This window comes from Gadus morhua, chromosome 15 (assembly GCF_902167405.1).
Source record: "Gadus morhua chromosome 15, gadMor3.0, whole genome shotgun sequence".
Taxonomy (NCBI): Eukaryota; Metazoa; Chordata; class Actinopteri; order Gadiformes; family Gadidae; genus Gadus; species Gadus morhua.
In genome coordinates this window covers 7,468,387-7,487,384 of record NC_044062.1, presented here as the reverse complement: position 1 = coordinate 7,487,384, position 18,998 = coordinate 7,468,387, and the positions used below count along the sequence as shown (strand labels likewise).

The following is an 18,998-nucleotide window of genomic DNA, read 5'->3' as shown; positions in this document are numbered from 1 at the left end:
CCCACATGCACTTCCTAAGCATGCGTTGCAGCCGTTAATCAGGTCATTTACGCGCCGGGTCTGGCCCTCATCTGCCATTTGCTTTAATCTCACAAAAAAAATAAGAAAACGCAACCGGACAAAGTCCCGAGACGACACAGCATTCACAAAGACCGTGCTCACAGAGCGACCAGCACACAGCTCACACTGAACAGGAGCAAGAGACATAGCAAGACATCGAATGCTGCTCAGTCTGGTTGTGATAAACGTGGCTTTTTAAACATTTACCTCTTCTGTTTGTAGGTGAGCATGGCTTCTGAGATGGGGAACTGGTGGGAGACGTTGGCGCCGGCCAGGTACTGGCCCACGCGCCCCGCCACGTCAAGGTTATCTGCACAGACGGACAAAGGAACCCAGGACGTGAGGATACAACGTGTACCAAAGCCTTTAGCCGAGTGGTCTCCGGGAGGAGAGAGGGACACAGAGCAGGAGAGAGAGACATAGAGCAGAGGAGAGAGAGACAGAGATACATACAGACAGAGCAGAAGAAAGAGAGACACAGAGCAGGAGAGAGAGAGACACATAGCAGGACAGAGAGAGAGAGAGAGAGAGAGAGAGAGAGAGAGAGAGAGAGAGAGAGAGAGAGAGAGACAGAGAGAGAGAGACACACAGCAGAAGATAGAGAGACAGAGAGACATACAGACAGAGCAGCAGAAAGACACACAGAGCAGAAGAAGAGAGACACATAGCAGGAGAGAGAGAGAGAGAGACAGCAGGAGAGAGACACACAGCAGAAGAGAGACAGACACAGAGCAGAAGAGAGTGTGTGCCTGCCAGAGGCTGCCCAACTAGAGCGAAACAAGATGCAAATGAATACTTTTTAAAGGCCATACTTGCATATAGGTCGCTGGAGGATTGTGTGCACATAAATAATTCCCGTTTTGCAGAATGGGGGGCCGTGATGGAGCAGGGCGTGGGTGATGCGTGTAGAATGTCATGAACATGGGAAGAATTGGGTCCGGCATGCGGAGCCGATGAATGTTTGTCAGTTTGGGGAAATATCACACTGAGTGGAAACAGACCAATTGTTTGTGTGTGTGTGCGTGTATGTGTGGATGTGGATGTGCATGTGTCTTTGTGTATATGTGTTTGTGTAGGTGTGTATTCGTGTCTGTGCATACGTGTGTCTGTGTGCGCGTGTCTGGGTCTTTGTCTGTGTGCGTGTGATTGTGTGTATATGTGTGCATGTGTGCGTGCGTACGTGTATATGTGTTTGTGTATACGTGTGTGTGTGCGTCTGTCTGTGTGTGCTTGTGTTTGCCGCTTGCGTTTGCATGGGTACGTCGTGGTCGAACTTGGCCGGGCTCTGTACGACTGGCAGGGCGGCAGGGTTTTGAGGATGGCTCCCTGGGCCAACAGCCCGCCCCCCCCCCCACCCCCCGGAGCGTTCCCACCGCTCGCCCTGTCTGGAGAACAGCTAAAGGCCGGGCGCTAGTGAAGACCCAGCGAGCACTCAGAACCCTTCTCATGTTGCCACAGCTCCCCTCCTCGCCTGGCAGCCCCCCGCTGGGAGAATGCGAGCGAGACAGAGAGACGGTACTCGCGAACCGTCTCCTCACTCCGTGGTAAGTTATCGAGCAAATTAAGAAGGAGTAAAACCACGGAGGAGGAGGAGGGCGGCCGGGCAAGTGGGAGGGGGGGGCCTGGTGGGGCTGGCTGTAGGGATGGGAACCGACACGAACCGAGAGGAGCCAGCTTGGATCAAAGTCTCGCCTGTGCCCGTGAGTGGGTGTGTGAGAGTGTGAGTGTGTAAGTGTTTTTTTTGTTTGTTTGTTTGTGAGACAAGAAGGGGGAGAGGAATCGAGGAGAGCTGTGAACCGCCAGTGCAGCCAATTTGGAATTAGGTCAATTAAAATGATTTGCTCCAGCGACGATGTGGTCCAACAGGTCTAACCCAAGGCAGCTCCTCTGGCTATGTGTCCCGTAGCACGCACGCCCGCCGCCAACGGGCGAACAGCATCGCTCTCAAACTTCAAACGAGAAGAGATCAATGATAATTTTCACAGGAATAAAGTCCAGTACCCGCCGGCTGCCCTTAAGACCTGGACACAAGACACACACGGTGTGACTCCTGACCTAAAGTGGGCCGCTCTGTCCTGCAGAACAGGTCCCTCCAGGCCGTGTCCATGAAGATGGTGTTGAAGCGGCTGTCGAACGACGCCATGTACTTAGCCAGGGGATGGGAACCTGTTGGGGAACACAGGGAGGCAATAAGTATGGAGCACCACTGCCTACCACACCGACAAGAGATGAGTACAATGTGGACATTGGCCAGAATGCTTGGAGGCTTGTAATATAAAAATATATTGCATTTTTTATTATCAAATTATATCAATTTACATTGTTTTTTTCTTTATATTTTTTACGATTCCTTTATAGATTTATTTCATTTATAAAAATAATAAATAAATGTTTTCATTTTATATTATTCGTTATATTGTTTTATATTGTTTTTATTTTATTATTATTATCTTTTTATATTTATTTTACGTTTGTCACGTCATCTCCGTCACCATGGTAACCTCACCGATGGGGATGACCAGGAAGCGAATGTAGCTGAGCCAGTCGGGGGTCTTGTTGGCCAGCTGCTCCACGAAGAAGCGCAGGATGGTGCTCAGGTAGCACTGGTCCCCCGCCACCGCCACCTTGATGGTGGGAGGCATCTGGGCGTTGCAGTTACAGCTGCACAGGGTGGAGAGAGAGAGAGAGAGAGAGAGAGAGAGAGAGAGAGAGAGAGAGAGAGAGAGAGAGAGAGAGAGAGAGAGAGAGAGAGAGAGAGAGAGAGAGAGAGAGAGAGAGAGAGAGAGAGAGAGAGAGAGAGAGAGAGAGAGAGAGAGAGAGAGAGACAGAGAGAGAGAGAGAGAGACAGAGAGCCAGAGAACCAGAGAGCCAGAGAGCCAGAGAACCAGAGAACCAGAGAACCAGAGAACCAGAGAACCAGAGAACCAGAGAGAGAGAACAAGAGAATGAGAGAGAACGAGAGAACGGGAGAGAGAGAGAGTGAGAGAGGGTGAGAGAGAGGCCAAGAGAGAGGGCGAGAGAAACAGAGACAAAAAGAAAGGGAGATTAAGCCAGGGTAGGTGTTCGAGTTGCAACTTGCCAGAATGACAACCGAGCGCGAGAGCAGAGAATGTGTGAGAAGGAAATGACGAGCGACAGACAGTGTGAAAGCTGCAGTCTTAAAGCGGAGGCAGGCTTATAGCTCCAACCATTGACTGCCAGTGGGCGCGCGCACACACACACACACACACACACACACACACACACACACACACACACACACACACACACACACACACACACACACACACACACACACACACACACACACACACACACACACAGTCTAGTTCTGGAGAACGTGTTCAGATCAGTTACAAAGGAGAATCATTAAGAGGAAGGTTTAATCCTCATCATGGCTTTATATAACCAACATGCCAAAACATCTCGTTACACAACAACAATATGATGCGTTAAAACTGTATCGCTTTGCGGGGGGCGTGGCTTTATACTGGAGAGCGGCCATGTGATTGGAGAAAAGCCACTAGGCTTGGATTGACAGGAGACGGGAAAGAGGAAGGGGGTGACACTGGGTTTGACAGAGGAAGAGGAGGCGACACTGGGTTTGACAGAGGAAGGAGGTGACACTGAGTTTGACAGAGGAAGAGGAGGTGACACTGGGTTTGACAGAGGAAGAGGAGGTGACACTGGGTTGGACAGAGGAAGGGGGGTGACATTGGCTGAGACGGGGACTTCCAGTCTGAGCTGCGGCCTCCTCTGCCAATCTCAGCAGATGGTCGCAGCTGGGACAGACAACAATCAGAAAGCAATCAATCCAGGAAAAGCGGAGGTCCGGAACTCAATGCTTTTTAAATGACAATGAAATAAGAAGTGGTGCAGTCCAGAGACACAGACCTACAGCCTCAGGACAACGCTCCGGTCTGGAGTGAATGTCTTTATTGTTGAATTTGATTGAGCAACGGATTCCATACTGGGTCTAGGTAACAGGTCACAACACGACTACTATTACTAGGTGATAGTAGTACGGCACTGCTGGCTAGGAGCCAGGATGTTGCTGAATGTTGGAAAGTTCTGTAGCACCCACAGACCATCACACACACACAAACCAGCACGCACGCACGCGCACACACACACACCCACAGACAGGCACACCTCCATCCACACATGAACGTACACGTGCGTGCGTGCGTGCGTGCGTGCGTGCGTGCGTGCGTGCGTGCGTGCGTGCGTGCGCAAGGGCCTCACAATCTCTGTATGCGTGTGACGATGGTGTTGAAGGCAGCCTGGACATCTGCAGCAGAGCAGGTGGACACGATTGGCTGGCCGTGCCCATGCAGCACCTCCGCTACATACTGGGACACACAGAGAGGAACACGTCAGACACGTACACACACACACACACACACACACATACACACACACAAACGGTGGTGGGCGTGGAGATGCCTTGATTCGTACTGTAATGATGAATCACACGCATATCAAATCACCCATGCATTCCTGTCTTTAGGCTACAGTGCATAAACACATCGTCTAACAGTTAAAGCTGATACTTCTGTCAGGTAGGAAGAGGAATTGACATCCAAGTCCCTACAAATTAAAAAAGTACCCGTTCCCACACACGGGCCCACACCAACGCCGACTCACACAGACTGACACACGCATGACTACACACCTGGCCTTGCCACTCCATGGTGTTGATGAGGATGATGCTCTCGGGTAAGCGCTCGTCAGAGATGAGGATCTGGTTCAGCTGGTCGTACACAGACTTCCTGGGAACCTGCGGGCGCGATTACCACATTACAGCAGGAATGAGAACATGCAGAGGCCTGCGCATGGGCTCCGCGTCGCCCCTGACGACAGGCGAGCTCGCGCACACACACGCAACCGCACATGAACTCACGCAAACACACTGAGGACACACACAAACACACACGCTCCCTGACAACTCACAAACACACACACGCACTCCCTGACAACCAGTGTTAATTTCGGTAACGAAAAATATGACAAAAGTTCTCCGTCAACGACCTTATTTCCATGACTAAGATGAGACGTTGACAAGCTAAAAATAGATCTTTGATAATAAAAACTATGAAGAAATGAAAGTCCCGTTTTCGTTGACGAGACGAGAGAGGACAAAAATGTTAGTGGTGTGCTATTTGGACATTCAAAATGCATGATATTTTCCAATCATTACCCTCCCGTAAGGTTTTTATGCAACGCAAACAATGTTCACTCCTCCAGTAAAGGAGGAGGGAACAAAAAGACGGACCTTAGCTACGACGGTATAGTCCACTCAGCTATGAGCTAACGTTATGCATTGTACATATTTATAATTCGAAATTCGTCCCAGCCTTTATACCACAGATACTCTAGGGTCTATAGCATATAACCACGTTGTCTGATTACAGTTTGCATTTTTCACAATTTACCAGCTCTCGTTTTGCAGACGAATCATCATCGTTTCAATGGGAATCGCGACGGTCTATACTTTCAAGTCAACAAAAGGTGTACTTTGAATCTCGTCCCAGCCTTTATACCAGAGATACTATAGGGTCTATAGCATATAACTGCTTTTTCTGATTACAGTTTGCATTTTTCCCAATTTACCAGCTCTCGTTTTGAAGTCTGAACAGACAATAGAGTACTAAAGTGTGACGTCCCGTTTCTACACAAACCAAATAAATAAGGGGAAATCCTTTTTCACACAAACCTTTTATAGAAAAGGGACGATTTTTTTGCGATTTGATTTGCGAGTTTGCTTTACCAATAATGTAAGTAATATTAAGAATAGATTGTCTTCATAGAAAAAAAAAAAAAAAAAATTACAAACTTTGCCTTTTAATACCCCAGGGGAATACATGAACACCTCGACATGTTTAGATTGGTAGTGATTTTCACCTCCTGAAATTGATTTATTTTAATTTTCAAAGAAACAACACATGGAAGCAATGGAAAACGCCATCTCTCGTTCGGTTGTTTAGAACTGAAAATCCGGTTGCCAGGACTATGTGACATTTTCACATTAGTACTCTATTTGACTGGAACTACTTAGCAGGTGTCCCTATATCAGGGGTTAGCCTCATTGAATTAGTTTAAAAAGAGAAAACATTTTGTCTAAAAGTAATGCCTAAAAGTTGACTAAATTGTAAGGACTTTTGGTAGACAAAAACTAAACTACGAAGGAAAACAATGACTAAAATGTGACTAAAACTAATAAGCATTTTCGTCTAAAGATGACTAAGACTAATTCTAAAATAGCTGTCAAAATGAACACTGCTGACAACACACATACACGCACACACAACTGCTGATGACAGACACACTCACACACAACCCCTTAACGCCACACACAGACAAAACCCGGTAATGACACAAACACAGAAACACACACACACAGACGCGCACACACACACACACACACACACACAGACACAACCCCGTAACGCCACACACACAGACACACACACACACACACACACACACCTGTGTATGTGTGTGTGTGTGTGTGTGCGCTACTCCGAACAGTGGAGTAGCATTGGCCAAGAGCCTGTTCCGGGGCTCAGCGTGGTACCTGCGCTCCGAGCCGGGAGTCTGGGGAGCACTCGCTCTCCATGCTGCTGGTGCGGTCGCTCTGGGCCTTGGAGTTCTGCCGGTCCTTCATGGAGGTGCTGCGCGGACGCCGCTGCAGCTTGTTCTCCGCCTTGCTGAGCGGCAGCACCAGCGACCGGAAGGACAGATACAGGACAGACAGACGGGAGAGGACAGCAGAGTCAGGATAGAGACAGGACAGACAGACAGGACAGCAGAGTCGGATCCGAGCGGGACGACAGAGACAGGACAGACGGACAGGAGAGCAGAGTCAGGACCGACCGACAGGACAGCAGAGCTAGGACAGACGGACAGGACAGACAGACAGGACAGCAGAGCCAGGAGACAGGACGCAGGAACCAGACTCACACAGGGAGGGGGGGGGTTCAGTAGAAGCCATTGCCTACCGCGGCCGTTTGCTTACTCTGTGCAAGATGCATAATGGAAGCAGAGTTCTACGACACAGAACTACCGCAAATACAAGTTATTCTGCTCCATCTTGACAAGCTGTCCGAACAAACAAATAAAAAAACAGCCACAGTAAGCAACCCTGGAACGAACAACGTCAGGCGAACGTAGAAAAGCAGAATCTGCCAACAAACAATAACATAGACGACTATCCTCTTCTGTAAAGTTTGTTAAGCTCATGTGTAATACAATAACGATATTAAATTAACATCCATCTGCCAGCTCGGCTCTGGATTAAAAACCAAACAGGACTCCGCAGCCATCACTCTTCGTCTCTATATAACTGAACCTCCACGTGTAGCGGCCAACGGGGCCAGAGGGGAGGGCGTCATGGCGCTACCTGGGAGACATGTGGTTCTGGGACTCCGTCTTGCAGAGCTTCCCCACGGTGCTGGCCAGCCGCTCGGTGCTGACGTCCCAGCTGCCGCTCACCTCCCCCTGGGTCGGGCCCTGGCCCAGCCCGCTGTCGTCAGCCTCCATCTCCTGTGCCAAACACACACACACACACACACACACACACACACACGTATCAGAGAGAGTGAGGACGACACAGCTAATACAGTACAACATAATGTGGTGCTCTATGTTGTTGTTGAGTTGGCATGCGACAGCAGCAGCGCCAAGGCCATTCGGGGTGGGGGAGGGCAGTGTTGGGCTGGAGCATGTGCGTTTTAGTGTGTGTGTGCGCATTTTAGTGTGTGTGTACGTGTGTGTGTGTACGTATGTACGTTTGTGTGTGTGTACGTGTGTGTGTGTGTGTGTGTGTGTGTGTGTGTGTGTGTGTGTGTGTGTGTGTGTGTGTGTGTGTGTGTGTGTGTGTGTGTGTGTGTGTGTGAGCGTGTGGTGAGACTGTGTGTGCGTGTGTGTAGGGAGGGGTCCGCACAGCTGTTGTGGCTGGGGATAATGATGCACAAGGAACGTGGGGGGGCAAGGGTGGGGGAAGGTCACGGCCGCGCAGCGGGCTGCAGGACGAGTGGAAAAAGAGATCCATCACAGAGCCACTCCGAACTGGGTTAGCGGGCCAAGGCAGCGCCCGCCATACTGCAGGCAGGTCAGGGCATGTTTGGGGGGGGATCACACTGTGTATTCCGAGACACAAACAAACAGCAGCAGTGTTCTCTCTCTCTCTCTCTCTCTCTCTCTCTCTCTCTCTCTCTCTCTCTCTCTCTCTCTCTCTCTCTCTCTCTCTCTCTCTCTCTCTCTCTCTCTCTCTCTCTCTCTCTCTCTCTCTCTCTCTCTCTCTCTCTCTCTCTCTCTCTCTCTCTCTCTCTCTCTGTTTACTTTTTATCTGCTCTCTCTATCCATCCTTCCGCCCCCTCTCTCTCTCTCTCTCTCCCCTCCCTACTCTTACCCTCGCCTCTGTCTCTCTCTTTCCATACCCTCTTTATCCTCTTTCTTACCCTCGCCTCTCTCTCTCTCCCTCCCCTCTCTTTCTTACCCTACCCTCTTTATCCTCTTTCTTTCCCTACCCTCTTTATCCTCTCTTTCTTTCCCTATCCTCTCTATCCTCTCTTTCTTTCCCTATCCTCTCTATCCTCTCCCTCTTTCCCCCTCTCCCCCCTCCCTCCCCCCCTCTCTCCCTCCCCCCCCTCCCTCCCCCCCTCTCTCTCCCCCTTCCCCCCCCCCTCTCTCTCCCCCTTCCCGCCCTCTCTCTCCCCCTTCCCCCCCTCTCTCTCTCTCTCTCTCTCTCTCTCTCCCCCCCTCCTCCCCTCTCCCGGGTCCTTTAGGGACCTGGCTCTGTGGATCCATAATGGATGACGGTGCTCTTTGATTGTGCCTGCCTCTGCGAATACCGACTGATCCTTCTCTTCTGGCTGTGTCTCCACCGCTGAGAGCCGTAAAGTGCTGAGACACAGCGAGGTGAGGCAGGACACCAGCAGCAGGCTGGGGGTCTGGGGGCAGGGGGGGGGGAACTGGAAGTAGTGAGGCCAGCGAAAATCAAACTAAAATACAGCAAACACAGACGGCAGGAGTGGACAGAGATGCCCAGCCACTGGAAATACACACAGAAAGACGCACACAAAGACACACCCACACAGACACACGTGGACACAGACGCAGACACACACACACGTACCCCGATGACGGGGTCAGGGATGATGTCGTCCTGGTAGCGGGTGCCCGGTGTGACTTTACATCTGTCCACGGTCAGGAACTCTCCGCTCTGTCACCCAAACACAAACAAACCCAACACATGAGACTCACAGAGAGCACATGAGACTCTCTGCTGTAAGGCCAGCCTGGGGGGGGGGGGGGTGAGGGGGGCCAAGAACGCTACATTAAATTAAAATGAAATAAAAAAAACGCCACATTTGGCCACTCCGGAGGGGACTGGCCGTCTGGCTCCATCTGCTCCGAGAGCTCGGAAGGGACCAATCCGGTGACGGCACGTCGGACCTCATCTTGCCGGAGAGGCTGCGTGTGGCCGGGGCGCGCTGACACAAGTGGAGCTGGCAGGTATAAATATCTCCCTGCAGGGTGCCTGATAAGCCTGCTGTCCTGCTCTGACAGCACCATTTCACACCGCTCCAAACAAGACAGGTGGCCATGCTAGAGAGCGCTGCTAGAATGGCATTCGTTTCGTTTTACTACAGCCGGTGGATGGCAGTCGACCCTGTCCCGTCGTTGCTGTGGTGTAGGTTTGCAGGCCGGGACAATAATAAGGGGAGGTGAATATAAATAAGGGCCTTGATGGTGCGAACAGGGTATTTTAGAGTTCTCACAGTGTTTGTTCTGACCAATGAGGTGTGTGTGTGTGTATGTGTGTTTCTGTGTGTGACTCGTTAGATAGAAAGTGCAACCCATCGGCCCGAGGTTTTGTGCGGTCGGCATGTTTGCCTGAGAAGCACACTTCTCAGCGAAACTGACCCTGTTGTCTACCGTATAATGGATCACTGCATGTCTTCTTCAGATGGAACGAGACAAGCAGGAGCCGAAGAAGAGGAGGGAGTAGGAGAAAGAGAAAGAAGAAGTGGAATGAAGAAACAAAAAGAGAAATGGAAAGATCAGAAAGAAAGGGAAAGAGAAAGATGAGAAGGGGAAGGAGAGAAAGAGAAAGAAAGAAAGAATAGAAAGAGAAAGAGAAGGGGAGGAGAAGAAGATAACTAAGAGGTAGTGAAAGGAGAAGGAAGAGAAGCAGAAGATCGCCATGTTGTTGTGATACACTGCATAACCTTGTGGCTGTGGAAATTAAACGTTTTAGGGCTGCTTGTATCGGTCCCGTTTTGCGGGGTGAATTTATTGAAATGCAGAGTGCAGCCTCGTTCTTCATCTGCTCTTAAGTGCACATAAAGAACCAAATTGCCTGACGTTTATGGCTCGACGACGGTGGGCCGTCGCAACGGCCTGTGATGCACCGGACTGCCGCGCTACAGGCTCCATCGGATTCCTAGATATTTATAAACAGCTCTCCGTGTTTGGCCTTCAGACTCTGCGACGTCTTCGCCTCCCCCACACACTCTTAACCCCCCCCCCCCCAAACCCCCCATTTCCCCCTGTGCTCTTCCCTTCCAATACGACGTAAATCAGCAGGAGAATTTCAGAGATCACTCCATCCCCTCTTCCTGGCAAGCCTTGGAATGTGTGTGTGTGTGTGTGTGTGTGTGTGTGTGTGTGTGTGTGTGTGTGTGTGTGTGTGTGTGTGTGTGTGTGTGTGGAGACGAGTTGGGGGTCATCTGGTGTCAAGCCCTATAAATACACGAGGTGGGGGCGGGGGTCATACAGCGCGTCCTTCCTCCCCCCCCGTCCAGAGCTGACTAGTGGGAGGAGGACGGGGAGATGTTTGTTCTCTGGGGACACCATTGCTCTAGTGCCGACATTGCCTGGCCCAGGGGCGTGGCTGCCCCTAGGGGAATCCCTGAGCCTCTATTTACACACGGGTGGAGGGTCGACGACGGGCACCTCGACCAGTGGGTGCTCTTGGATGATTGAACGCCGAGAAACACACCCGTGGCAAGAAAAAGCAAAGCGAAAACTGTAAAAAAAAAAAAAAAAAAGCAAAGACGTGACAGAAATAACCACAGCGGCCCGGGGAGATGACAGCGCCGGCGCTTTGTGCTGGAGCGGCTGTGATGTAGCACCAGCCCGGGGGACGGGGAGGTGGTGTTGGTGGGTGTGTCGTGTGTGACGCAGGGGGGGCTCATCGACTTACGGGAAAGGACAGCTCCCTGTGTTGGCTCTTCTGACTGTGCAGGCTCCCGATCTCTGTCTGGGAGCTGGAGTGGGACATGCCCTCGAAGAACGGCCTGTAAGCACACAGCGGAAGGGTTTAGCGGCAGGCTGGACGCATCCACGTCGATGCGTGATCGCAGTATGCAAACGTGTGCGTCCATTTGCAGGACGCAGAGCCGCGGTTTCCATGGCGATGTCGGCATACGAGGGGGAGCCTCTGGGAAGATTGTGATGAGTGTTGCCATGCATGGACTCAACGTCCTCACACCTGTATTCTGGGCTGGCGCCTTGTGAAGTTCGAAAAATGCATTTTTATGGATGGATGGTTTCTCCAACGCAACAGAGGAAATGTATCACAAATGTAACCCTGAAATTTCTAATTAACAGAAAACGATGATATAATGAATATTTCATGGATGATAAACAACATTATTTATACATCGCTCCTCCAGGACACACTAGCCCGCTTCTATTTATCATGTTATTTATCAATGCCTGACAGTCAATTGATTGAACTGAAAACCCATTTTGCCAGGCACTACCAGCTCTGATGCAGAGCTCCATGCACACGTACTTGAGCTTGGGCTTGGGGGTGCTGAGCACGCTCTCGTTGTCCTCCATCTCTGGCCCGCTGTCGCTCTGGTTGTACACCTCCAGGCTGTCGTAGAGCAGGTCCAGGTCCTCCTCCACCTCCTGGGTCTGGTCCACCGGGTCCGAGTCCAGGACCTGCAGCGCAACGCACGCACACACAGGCGTGTCGGGTTAGCACGAGAGGCAGAGCGGGGTTGACTCGCAACTGGAAGGTCGCTAGTTCGATCCCCCGCTCCTCCTTAAGAGTGTCGAGGTGTCCCTGAGCAAGACACCTCACCCTGACTGCTCCAGACGAGCTGGCTGTCGCCTTGCATGGTTGACTCCGCCGCCGGTGTGTGAATGTGTGAATGAAGCATTGCAAGTCGCTTTAGATAAAACCGCTAAATGTCTAAACGATAAAGAGAGAGAGCCTATTGTTGATGCCTCACCACGGCAACAGTGGTGCCGTCGATAAAGAGGGACGCGGGCTCGATTCCGCGGACGATGGATTGACCGGACCATCGACTGACGCCGTGAACCAGAGGCTTGGTTACAGAGCGGCCAAAGAAAGGCTGCAAGGAAATTAAAAAACAAGCGGAGCGGGGCTGTTGCTGTAAATACATCCCTGTTTTGTTTTGGCCCTTGGCGAGCTAATTAACGCCAGCCCATTAAAGGGCGACAGGGGGAGGGGTACAGGCCATAGTGGGGGCGGTCGGGGGGGGGAGGTGGGCAGTACATCGTAGAGGGATGACACGCAGGGGAGGCTAGAGTGTCCTAATCAGGTGATTAATGCTACACCAGGGGCAAGGGAGCACGGGATCAGATAGACACACACTTCCCACCCCCCCCCTGTGTCGCCCCGCCCCCTCCCTCCCTCCCTCTTGATGACCATGTTGTGAGGACATGTTAGACCCGCACACCACCACCACCACCACCACACTGCAGAGAAGAGATCAGGCCACCTGGACGTTTACACAAGCCTCGGCCCGCAAGCTGTGGCTCTGGCGTTGCTGAGTGCTGGTGGAGCCAACAGGAGGTTAAACCTCTCACGCCTAATGCCGTTCCCAACTGTCCATTTCAGTAATCTCCTCATCTATATGTAATTCAGACTTCTGGACAACGGGACCGCTTCCAAACTAGGCCGCTAGGACAGCTTCAAAAAAACCTGCTTGTACCGTTGCAAGAGAAATCTCAACGAATGCCATCATTTATTCAATATTATGGTAATGACTGACATTTTCTCCTGCACAGACAATCACACCACTGACCTACATCTTTCCATTACGTGATATGCGTGTAGATCCTTCTATTATCTTACATTATACTGCACTTACATCATACTACTTCCTATAGGAGCCCTCATCTTTATAAAACCAGGCCGTAAACAGTCTCTCGTTATACACCGTCCAGTAGGAGCCTTTGTCTCAACAGAACCAGGCCTTAAACACTAGCGGGGGGGGGGGGGGGGGGGCACTGCGGCAGGAACAATCCGAACGCTTTCCGGTCATCCCGCAGACTGAGTGGTCTGGAACTGGAAGCCCCACGCCGCTAATGTACTCTGCACGCAAATCACCGCCAGCGGCGAGGCGCGCTTCACACAGCCTCAGAATGGAGCAGGGCCATAACGATGCTGGGTAACCTCAATGGGTCCCTGACTGTAGGAGTGCTACAGTCAGAGCAGAGCTCCTACAGTCAGAGCAACAGTCAGGGCAGCAGTCAGGGGCAGCAGTCAGAGTAACAGTGAGGGGCAGCAGTCAGGGGCAGCAGTCAGGGGCAGCAGTCAGAGCAACAGTCAGAGCAACAGTCAGAGCAGAACATCTACAGTCAGGGTTCGCTGCTAGAAGCAGTGTGGCGACGCGCTGTTTAGAGAGTCAATAAAGGGATGCGTTCCACCAGCCTGCCCCAGTTTAATAACTGATATGTTCCGCTGCTGACAGACGGACGGACGGACGGCCCCGGAAGACGAGCCAATCACGGGGACCACAGCACAGCGGCCACGCCACCCTGTCGGGAGACCCTCGATGCGAGTCGGATCCCCCTTTTGTTTTGTTTGTTTCCTTACCTCGTCGGTCACCTTGAACCTCTTCAGTAGGGCCACAAACTTCTGCTTGAAGTTGGGTTGCTGTAGAAAAAAAAAAGAAAGATACACGGACACACAGTAGCAGAATAAGAACACTGTTTTATAGCCTCGCTCCATCAACGGGCACTTTAAACTTATATAATCCCCATTGTGGGTGACTCATTCCCGAGTAAGGACACATTATTATAATCGCTCGGGTGAACACGAGTGCGGTCTTACATGGGCGGCCGCCACATACCCTAATGGCTCAAACTAATGGAACGCATAAACACGCCCGCTGTCCCTTAAAAGCATGTGCAGCGCAAAACAATTCCCCGGGGGGCTTTCCTGGTCAATGATTGACAGTCGGCTGAGAGCAGGAGGACGGTGGGGGTGGGGGACGGGGACGGAGGCGGGGGGACGGAGGGGCCTACCCGCGTCATGGAGGTGGTCCGGATCATCTTCCTCCTCGCCTTCTTGGGCTTCCTGACCTCGTCGTCCTCATCGTAGAGATCCTGATAACAGGGACATAGTTATAGCTCACATCCGCGTTTACACAGAAACCAGCCGCCTGCCGACGGCTAGTGTACCGGCAAACACCGCTTCACACCTTTACTTTGAAAACACGGGGGGGGGGGGGGAAGTCTCTTCAATGGGCCTTGAACACAGCTGCAAGAATTAGCATTTGGAATTTGGAGACGGTTATGTGTTGGGTGGAGTGTACCAAAAATGTCCTCTCTGCTCCACACACAAAAGCGTCTCTCAATGATGCTTGACATTATTTGTCTGCCTGAGCCAGTCGGCACATTTCGTTCTCTTTCTAAACTCAGAAAAAAAAAAAAGTGTGTTGATATAAATCTGAGCCATTAACCGATAAGATACTCAGCAGCCATATCAGCGGGACGGGGAAGATATCTGTCCCTCTGCTGTCTTGCACTCCCTTGTCTGCAGGTCTATTTGTATGATTCAGTAGGGGGGGGGGGGGGGGGGGGGGGGGGGGGTTAATCCTGTTAGGATGTGCTGTACGAGACTGACCTGGCCATGAGCGGCATCGTCGCTGGCTTCCTGCCCTGAGGAGTAGCTGTCATCGTCCTCCTCCGAGTAGTTATCCATGTCTGGGGAGCGGTCTGAGAGAGGCCGTCCCAGAAACCACACACACACACACACACACACACACACACACACACACAGTTTTAGAACACACATCAGAACACGTCTGAGTTGGCTCTGAAAGATGGCCCTCATATTGATGTTATCCATTTTTATAACCGTTAACCAAGAATCCAGGAGCAGGTTAAACTGTTGACCGTGAACAGAGAAAGGGAAATAAATTCAGCTCTGAATGGCCTTTCAGACATTTGTACAGGTAAGGCAAATAAATGTGCTATTCGTAAATATATTTCATGCCGAAGGAGCACATTTGTCCCTATATTTGTCAGTATTTGTCAAAATGTGATATTTGGCTTCTCTGACAAGAAGCCCTTTCAAAAGGTTATAAAGCTTGAGGGATTTCAGGTCGAGGCGCGTGTCAAACTTGGTGCACGGTGAACCCTGAAACACAAACCAGGACCCACTGAGAAACTGCTTCGCAACGGGCGTCCTCTTAAACAGTGGGAACATCTCACCACAGATCGCTGCTCCCAAGTTGTGTGGGATTCACCTCTTTGTTCCAGCTCTGATCTGGCCATTATGAGGGATCAGAGTCGAGAGCAGGAGGGGGAACCTTCCCCCTTCTCCTCTCAGAGTTCCCCTCCTTGTAATACTTGCTGCATGAGCTCATCCGCTGTGTTTGGGCTGCCCCCTTAATAACAACCAGAACCGGCCAGGACAACGTGACGGTACAGGGCCCTGCGTGGGGAGGGACAGGGGGCGTGAAGTGGGGAGCCCCAGGCTCTGCCGGATGTGGAGGCCTAGCAGCCCCCCCGCCCTCCCCCGCCCTCACTCAAAGCCCCCACTTCAGAGAATTCCAGAACGATGGCACATGAAAGCCAATAGCCTGGCGCATCTGTTGGGCTCTCAAAACAACATTACAGCCGTGGCTGCAGAGAGCATAACATCTCCCTGGCTGACACATGGGCCCTGAATTAGATGAGCATATCATGTACAAGGGAGGAGAAGGGGGGGGGGGGGGGGGTGGGCGTACGAGGGAGGGCTGCCTCCTGAGATTTCAGTCTGTGGTGGGGTTGTCACACCAGGGTCAAAGTGGGTACCGGGCGATCGATGGGCTCCAGAAATCGGGGTGGACGGGGTGACCCACCTGAGGCCTTGGTCTTGCGTCCGGCCTGGCCGCTGCCGTCCTCGTGGTCGATGGGCTGGCTAGACAGAGAGTACACGCTGATCTCCGCCACGCGCAGCGGCGCCTCCTTCACGTTGCTATGGAGACCCAGTATCTGTCCCCCGTCGGTGGGATGTTGCATCACCTGCGAGCAGAAAACGCACAGAGTCTGAGCCGCAGGGGGGAGGGCTGGCTTCTCCGCATCGGAATCGAGCCGATTTAAGTTCCACACACGAATCAGACGCTGGCCATGAAATCGTCGTCTTTTCGGTGTAATCACCGTCGTTTGTGTTCATTAGTCTGGTATTAGGTAGGATGTTCTGTTCTAGTGTTGTTGGCGTTGCCTCAATCAGGGCTGCATGAACAGCCGTATTATAACCGCCATGTAGAGAAATCACGACCATTACCGTCATAACTGCCTATTTTTCTCAAATTAACTCGGTAAACGCCTAATTCATGCAGCTCCTAATTATACTGTTATGGACATTTTCCACCCCGTTGAACCCCGGAGCGAATGAGAAGGCAGATAATTCCATGCTTTACAAAGGCTACCACCTATATGGCGCCGTTTTCAGAGGATCTCACTCCTACTCGCATTGACAGAACGACCCCCTCATCTCTCTTGTCGGTTCCCATCCAATAATACCACAAAACGCAATTGTACGTTCGCAGGGCACCATGGGAAAAGGAAATTGCCATAGAGGCGTCGCCTGCAGCATCAATATAAACAAATTACCTCTCTGCAGGGGAAGGTGTTCCTGTGTCACTTACAGAATCAGAATTCGATATATTCTGCTGAGCGAGGCAGAGCTGCAAATAAATGAGCTCTCATAACCGTCGGGCCGACGTAGAGGGAGCGGGAGGGGGGACGGGGAGCAGACAGAGAGACCGGGCTGACCTTTATCCCCGCACCCCGACGTTCTCAACATGCATGCGTGTTTATAATCGCACGTCCTTTAAAACGCCTTCGCCATCGTTTAGAGCTAATTGGCTATTGAAACACAAACCGAGTCCAAACAAGAGTAATGCAGCTTGTATAAATACTTGAGTTGGGATGGGGAGAAATGCTTTGGGTTTTTAGCTCTCTCCAGAGGGGGGCTGTTTTAATAGGTTATTTCATTAGCTGCTCTCAGCACAGCAGAAGCAATTTTTGCTGAAGCACTGGGTAGAGTGTGGGGGGTGGGGGACTTCTTAACCACATAATGCCCTGAAAGGCTCAGAATGAGAATGTACAACCAGAGCCAACGACAGCATAATAACCCTCACTGGATGCATTGAAAGGCATCCAGTGTGTGTGCGTGTGTGTGCATGAGGCTAGCTCCCCTCTATAGGGAAGAAGTCAAACTTATAGCCGGTGAGGACAAAGACAACAAATGATGTTTGCGGTGGGTTACATGTTGCTGTTGTTTTTTGTTCATTTTCGTTTTATGGGATGAGAGAGATTTATGAAAAAATCCTGTCCGGACGTTTTCCAAAGAAAATATGTGACTGGCTGTTGCATACGTTTTATCACTGAAGGCCCAGTCGTCACCCAGCCAGGGCCCCTCGTCTCACAGTGAGGGCCAGCCCGCACTGTGAGACGAGGCCAGTGTCTGTGCAGATGCACACGTAGCATCTGCAGTCGTTCCGTTTCAAGCGATCCCTCGACACGCGTTCCGAACAAGGCGTGTTGGCGCTAAAGGGCGCCGTGTTGACACAGGGGTGCAGCAGCGGCCCTCGGTCAACCGCCCGCTCACAATGCCCGACCAAAACACTGTTGTTTCAGATAAGTGCGCATGAAAGCCGGGGTTGGGGGGGGGCCCAGATGGCTGACAATCTCCCCAACAGCATGTGTGATGATTAGGCATGACTCATCGAAAAAAAAAGTAACAAGCCACACACAGGAGGGGCGTTTCGCTCTCGCTCTTTGGAGAGTGGGGCGCCGTACATGAAATGCAAATGGCCGTGTCCCCCCCCAGGGGAACGGCAGCAAGCAGGCATGCCATCGGATAGAAGCGGCGCACAGAGTGGATCTCTCAGGAGCGCTGGAGGTGGAGAGTAGGTGGTGTGATGTGATGGTAACGAGAGTGTTCCCGGTGGAGGTACCTCCGCCATGTTGATGACTCCCACGGCCAGCGTCTTGTAGCCCAGGATGGTTCGGTTTTTGTAGCGCTTCCTCCTCTGCAGCATGATCTGCAGTCTGTTGGCGTCCCTCTTCAGGAAGTGGGGGTACTGGGGATTAAAGGGGTAACACACACAGGTTAACAGAGTGGGGCGGACACGCGACATTCTTGGCTTATTCAAACTCATCAGGGTCGTTGGGCCTGTAATAAAGAATGATAGAATAACTATGGGGTTCGCAACAAAACAAGGACACCAAAAATAAAAGACTCCAAAAATGATATTCAACACAGAAGAAAGGGCTGCCATTCAATTGCAATTGCACTGAATTTGTTTATTTTTGATTCAGAATAGAGAATCTGACATCTTGAACATTGTTGCCCATTGTAACACTTAAAAACAAACCTTTAACACGAGTAGCAGACCTTGTAGAAAGTGTTCATATTGCCATATCAAAATAAAACGAAAAAGTCTAAGGAAATTGCGGGACTGAGTGTGTTCACCTGTAGTGAGAAGGTGAGCTCCAGGTCAGTCTCCATCAGCCCGTTGGGAGGGAGGACGTACTCGTTTGACCTCAGGAGCCGCTTGGAGCCCTGGAAGAGAGAAGAGAGAGTACCTGTGAACACCTGTGCATATCCCCCCCCCCTCGCGCCACAAAACCCAAAGACAAAACACCTTGGGGGTTTTTGTAATTTAATTCTT

At 51.4% G+C, this 18,998-nt stretch overlaps 1 protein-coding gene across 2 annotated transcripts in view; it reads right to left on the bottom strand.

Moving 5' to 3' along the window:
- The window catches only part of LOC115560304 (phosphofurin acidic cluster sorting protein 2), a 49,785-nt gene that overhangs the window by 6,533 nt on the left and 24,254 nt on the right, over positions 1-18,998 (bottom strand). For both annotated transcript variants that reach the window (XM_030379682.1, XM_030379683.1), the window contains exons 3-18: positions 18,800-18,889; positions 18,282-18,407; positions 16,179-16,341; positions 14,957-15,048; positions 14,356-14,436; positions 13,925-13,984; positions 11,867-12,018; positions 11,273-11,366; positions 9,200-9,286; positions 7,463-7,605; positions 6,638-6,770; positions 4,736-4,840; positions 4,306-4,412; positions 2,567-2,721; positions 2,116-2,226; positions 268-370 (exon numbers count right to left, since the gene is read on the bottom strand). In XM_030379682.1, coding sequence (XP_030235542.1) covers positions 268-370; positions 2,116-2,226; positions 2,567-2,721; positions 4,306-4,412; positions 4,736-4,840; positions 6,638-6,770; positions 7,463-7,605; positions 9,200-9,286; positions 11,273-11,366; positions 11,867-12,018; positions 13,925-13,984; positions 14,356-14,436; positions 14,957-15,048; positions 16,179-16,341; positions 18,282-18,407; positions 18,800-18,889 — 1,802 coding nt within the window. The remainder of the gene's footprint in view (positions 1-267; positions 371-2,115; positions 2,227-2,566; positions 2,722-4,305; positions 4,413-4,735; positions 4,841-6,637; positions 6,771-7,462; positions 7,606-9,199; positions 9,287-11,272; positions 11,367-11,866; positions 12,019-13,924; positions 13,985-14,355; positions 14,437-14,956; positions 15,049-16,178; positions 16,342-18,281; positions 18,408-18,799; positions 18,890-18,998) is intronic.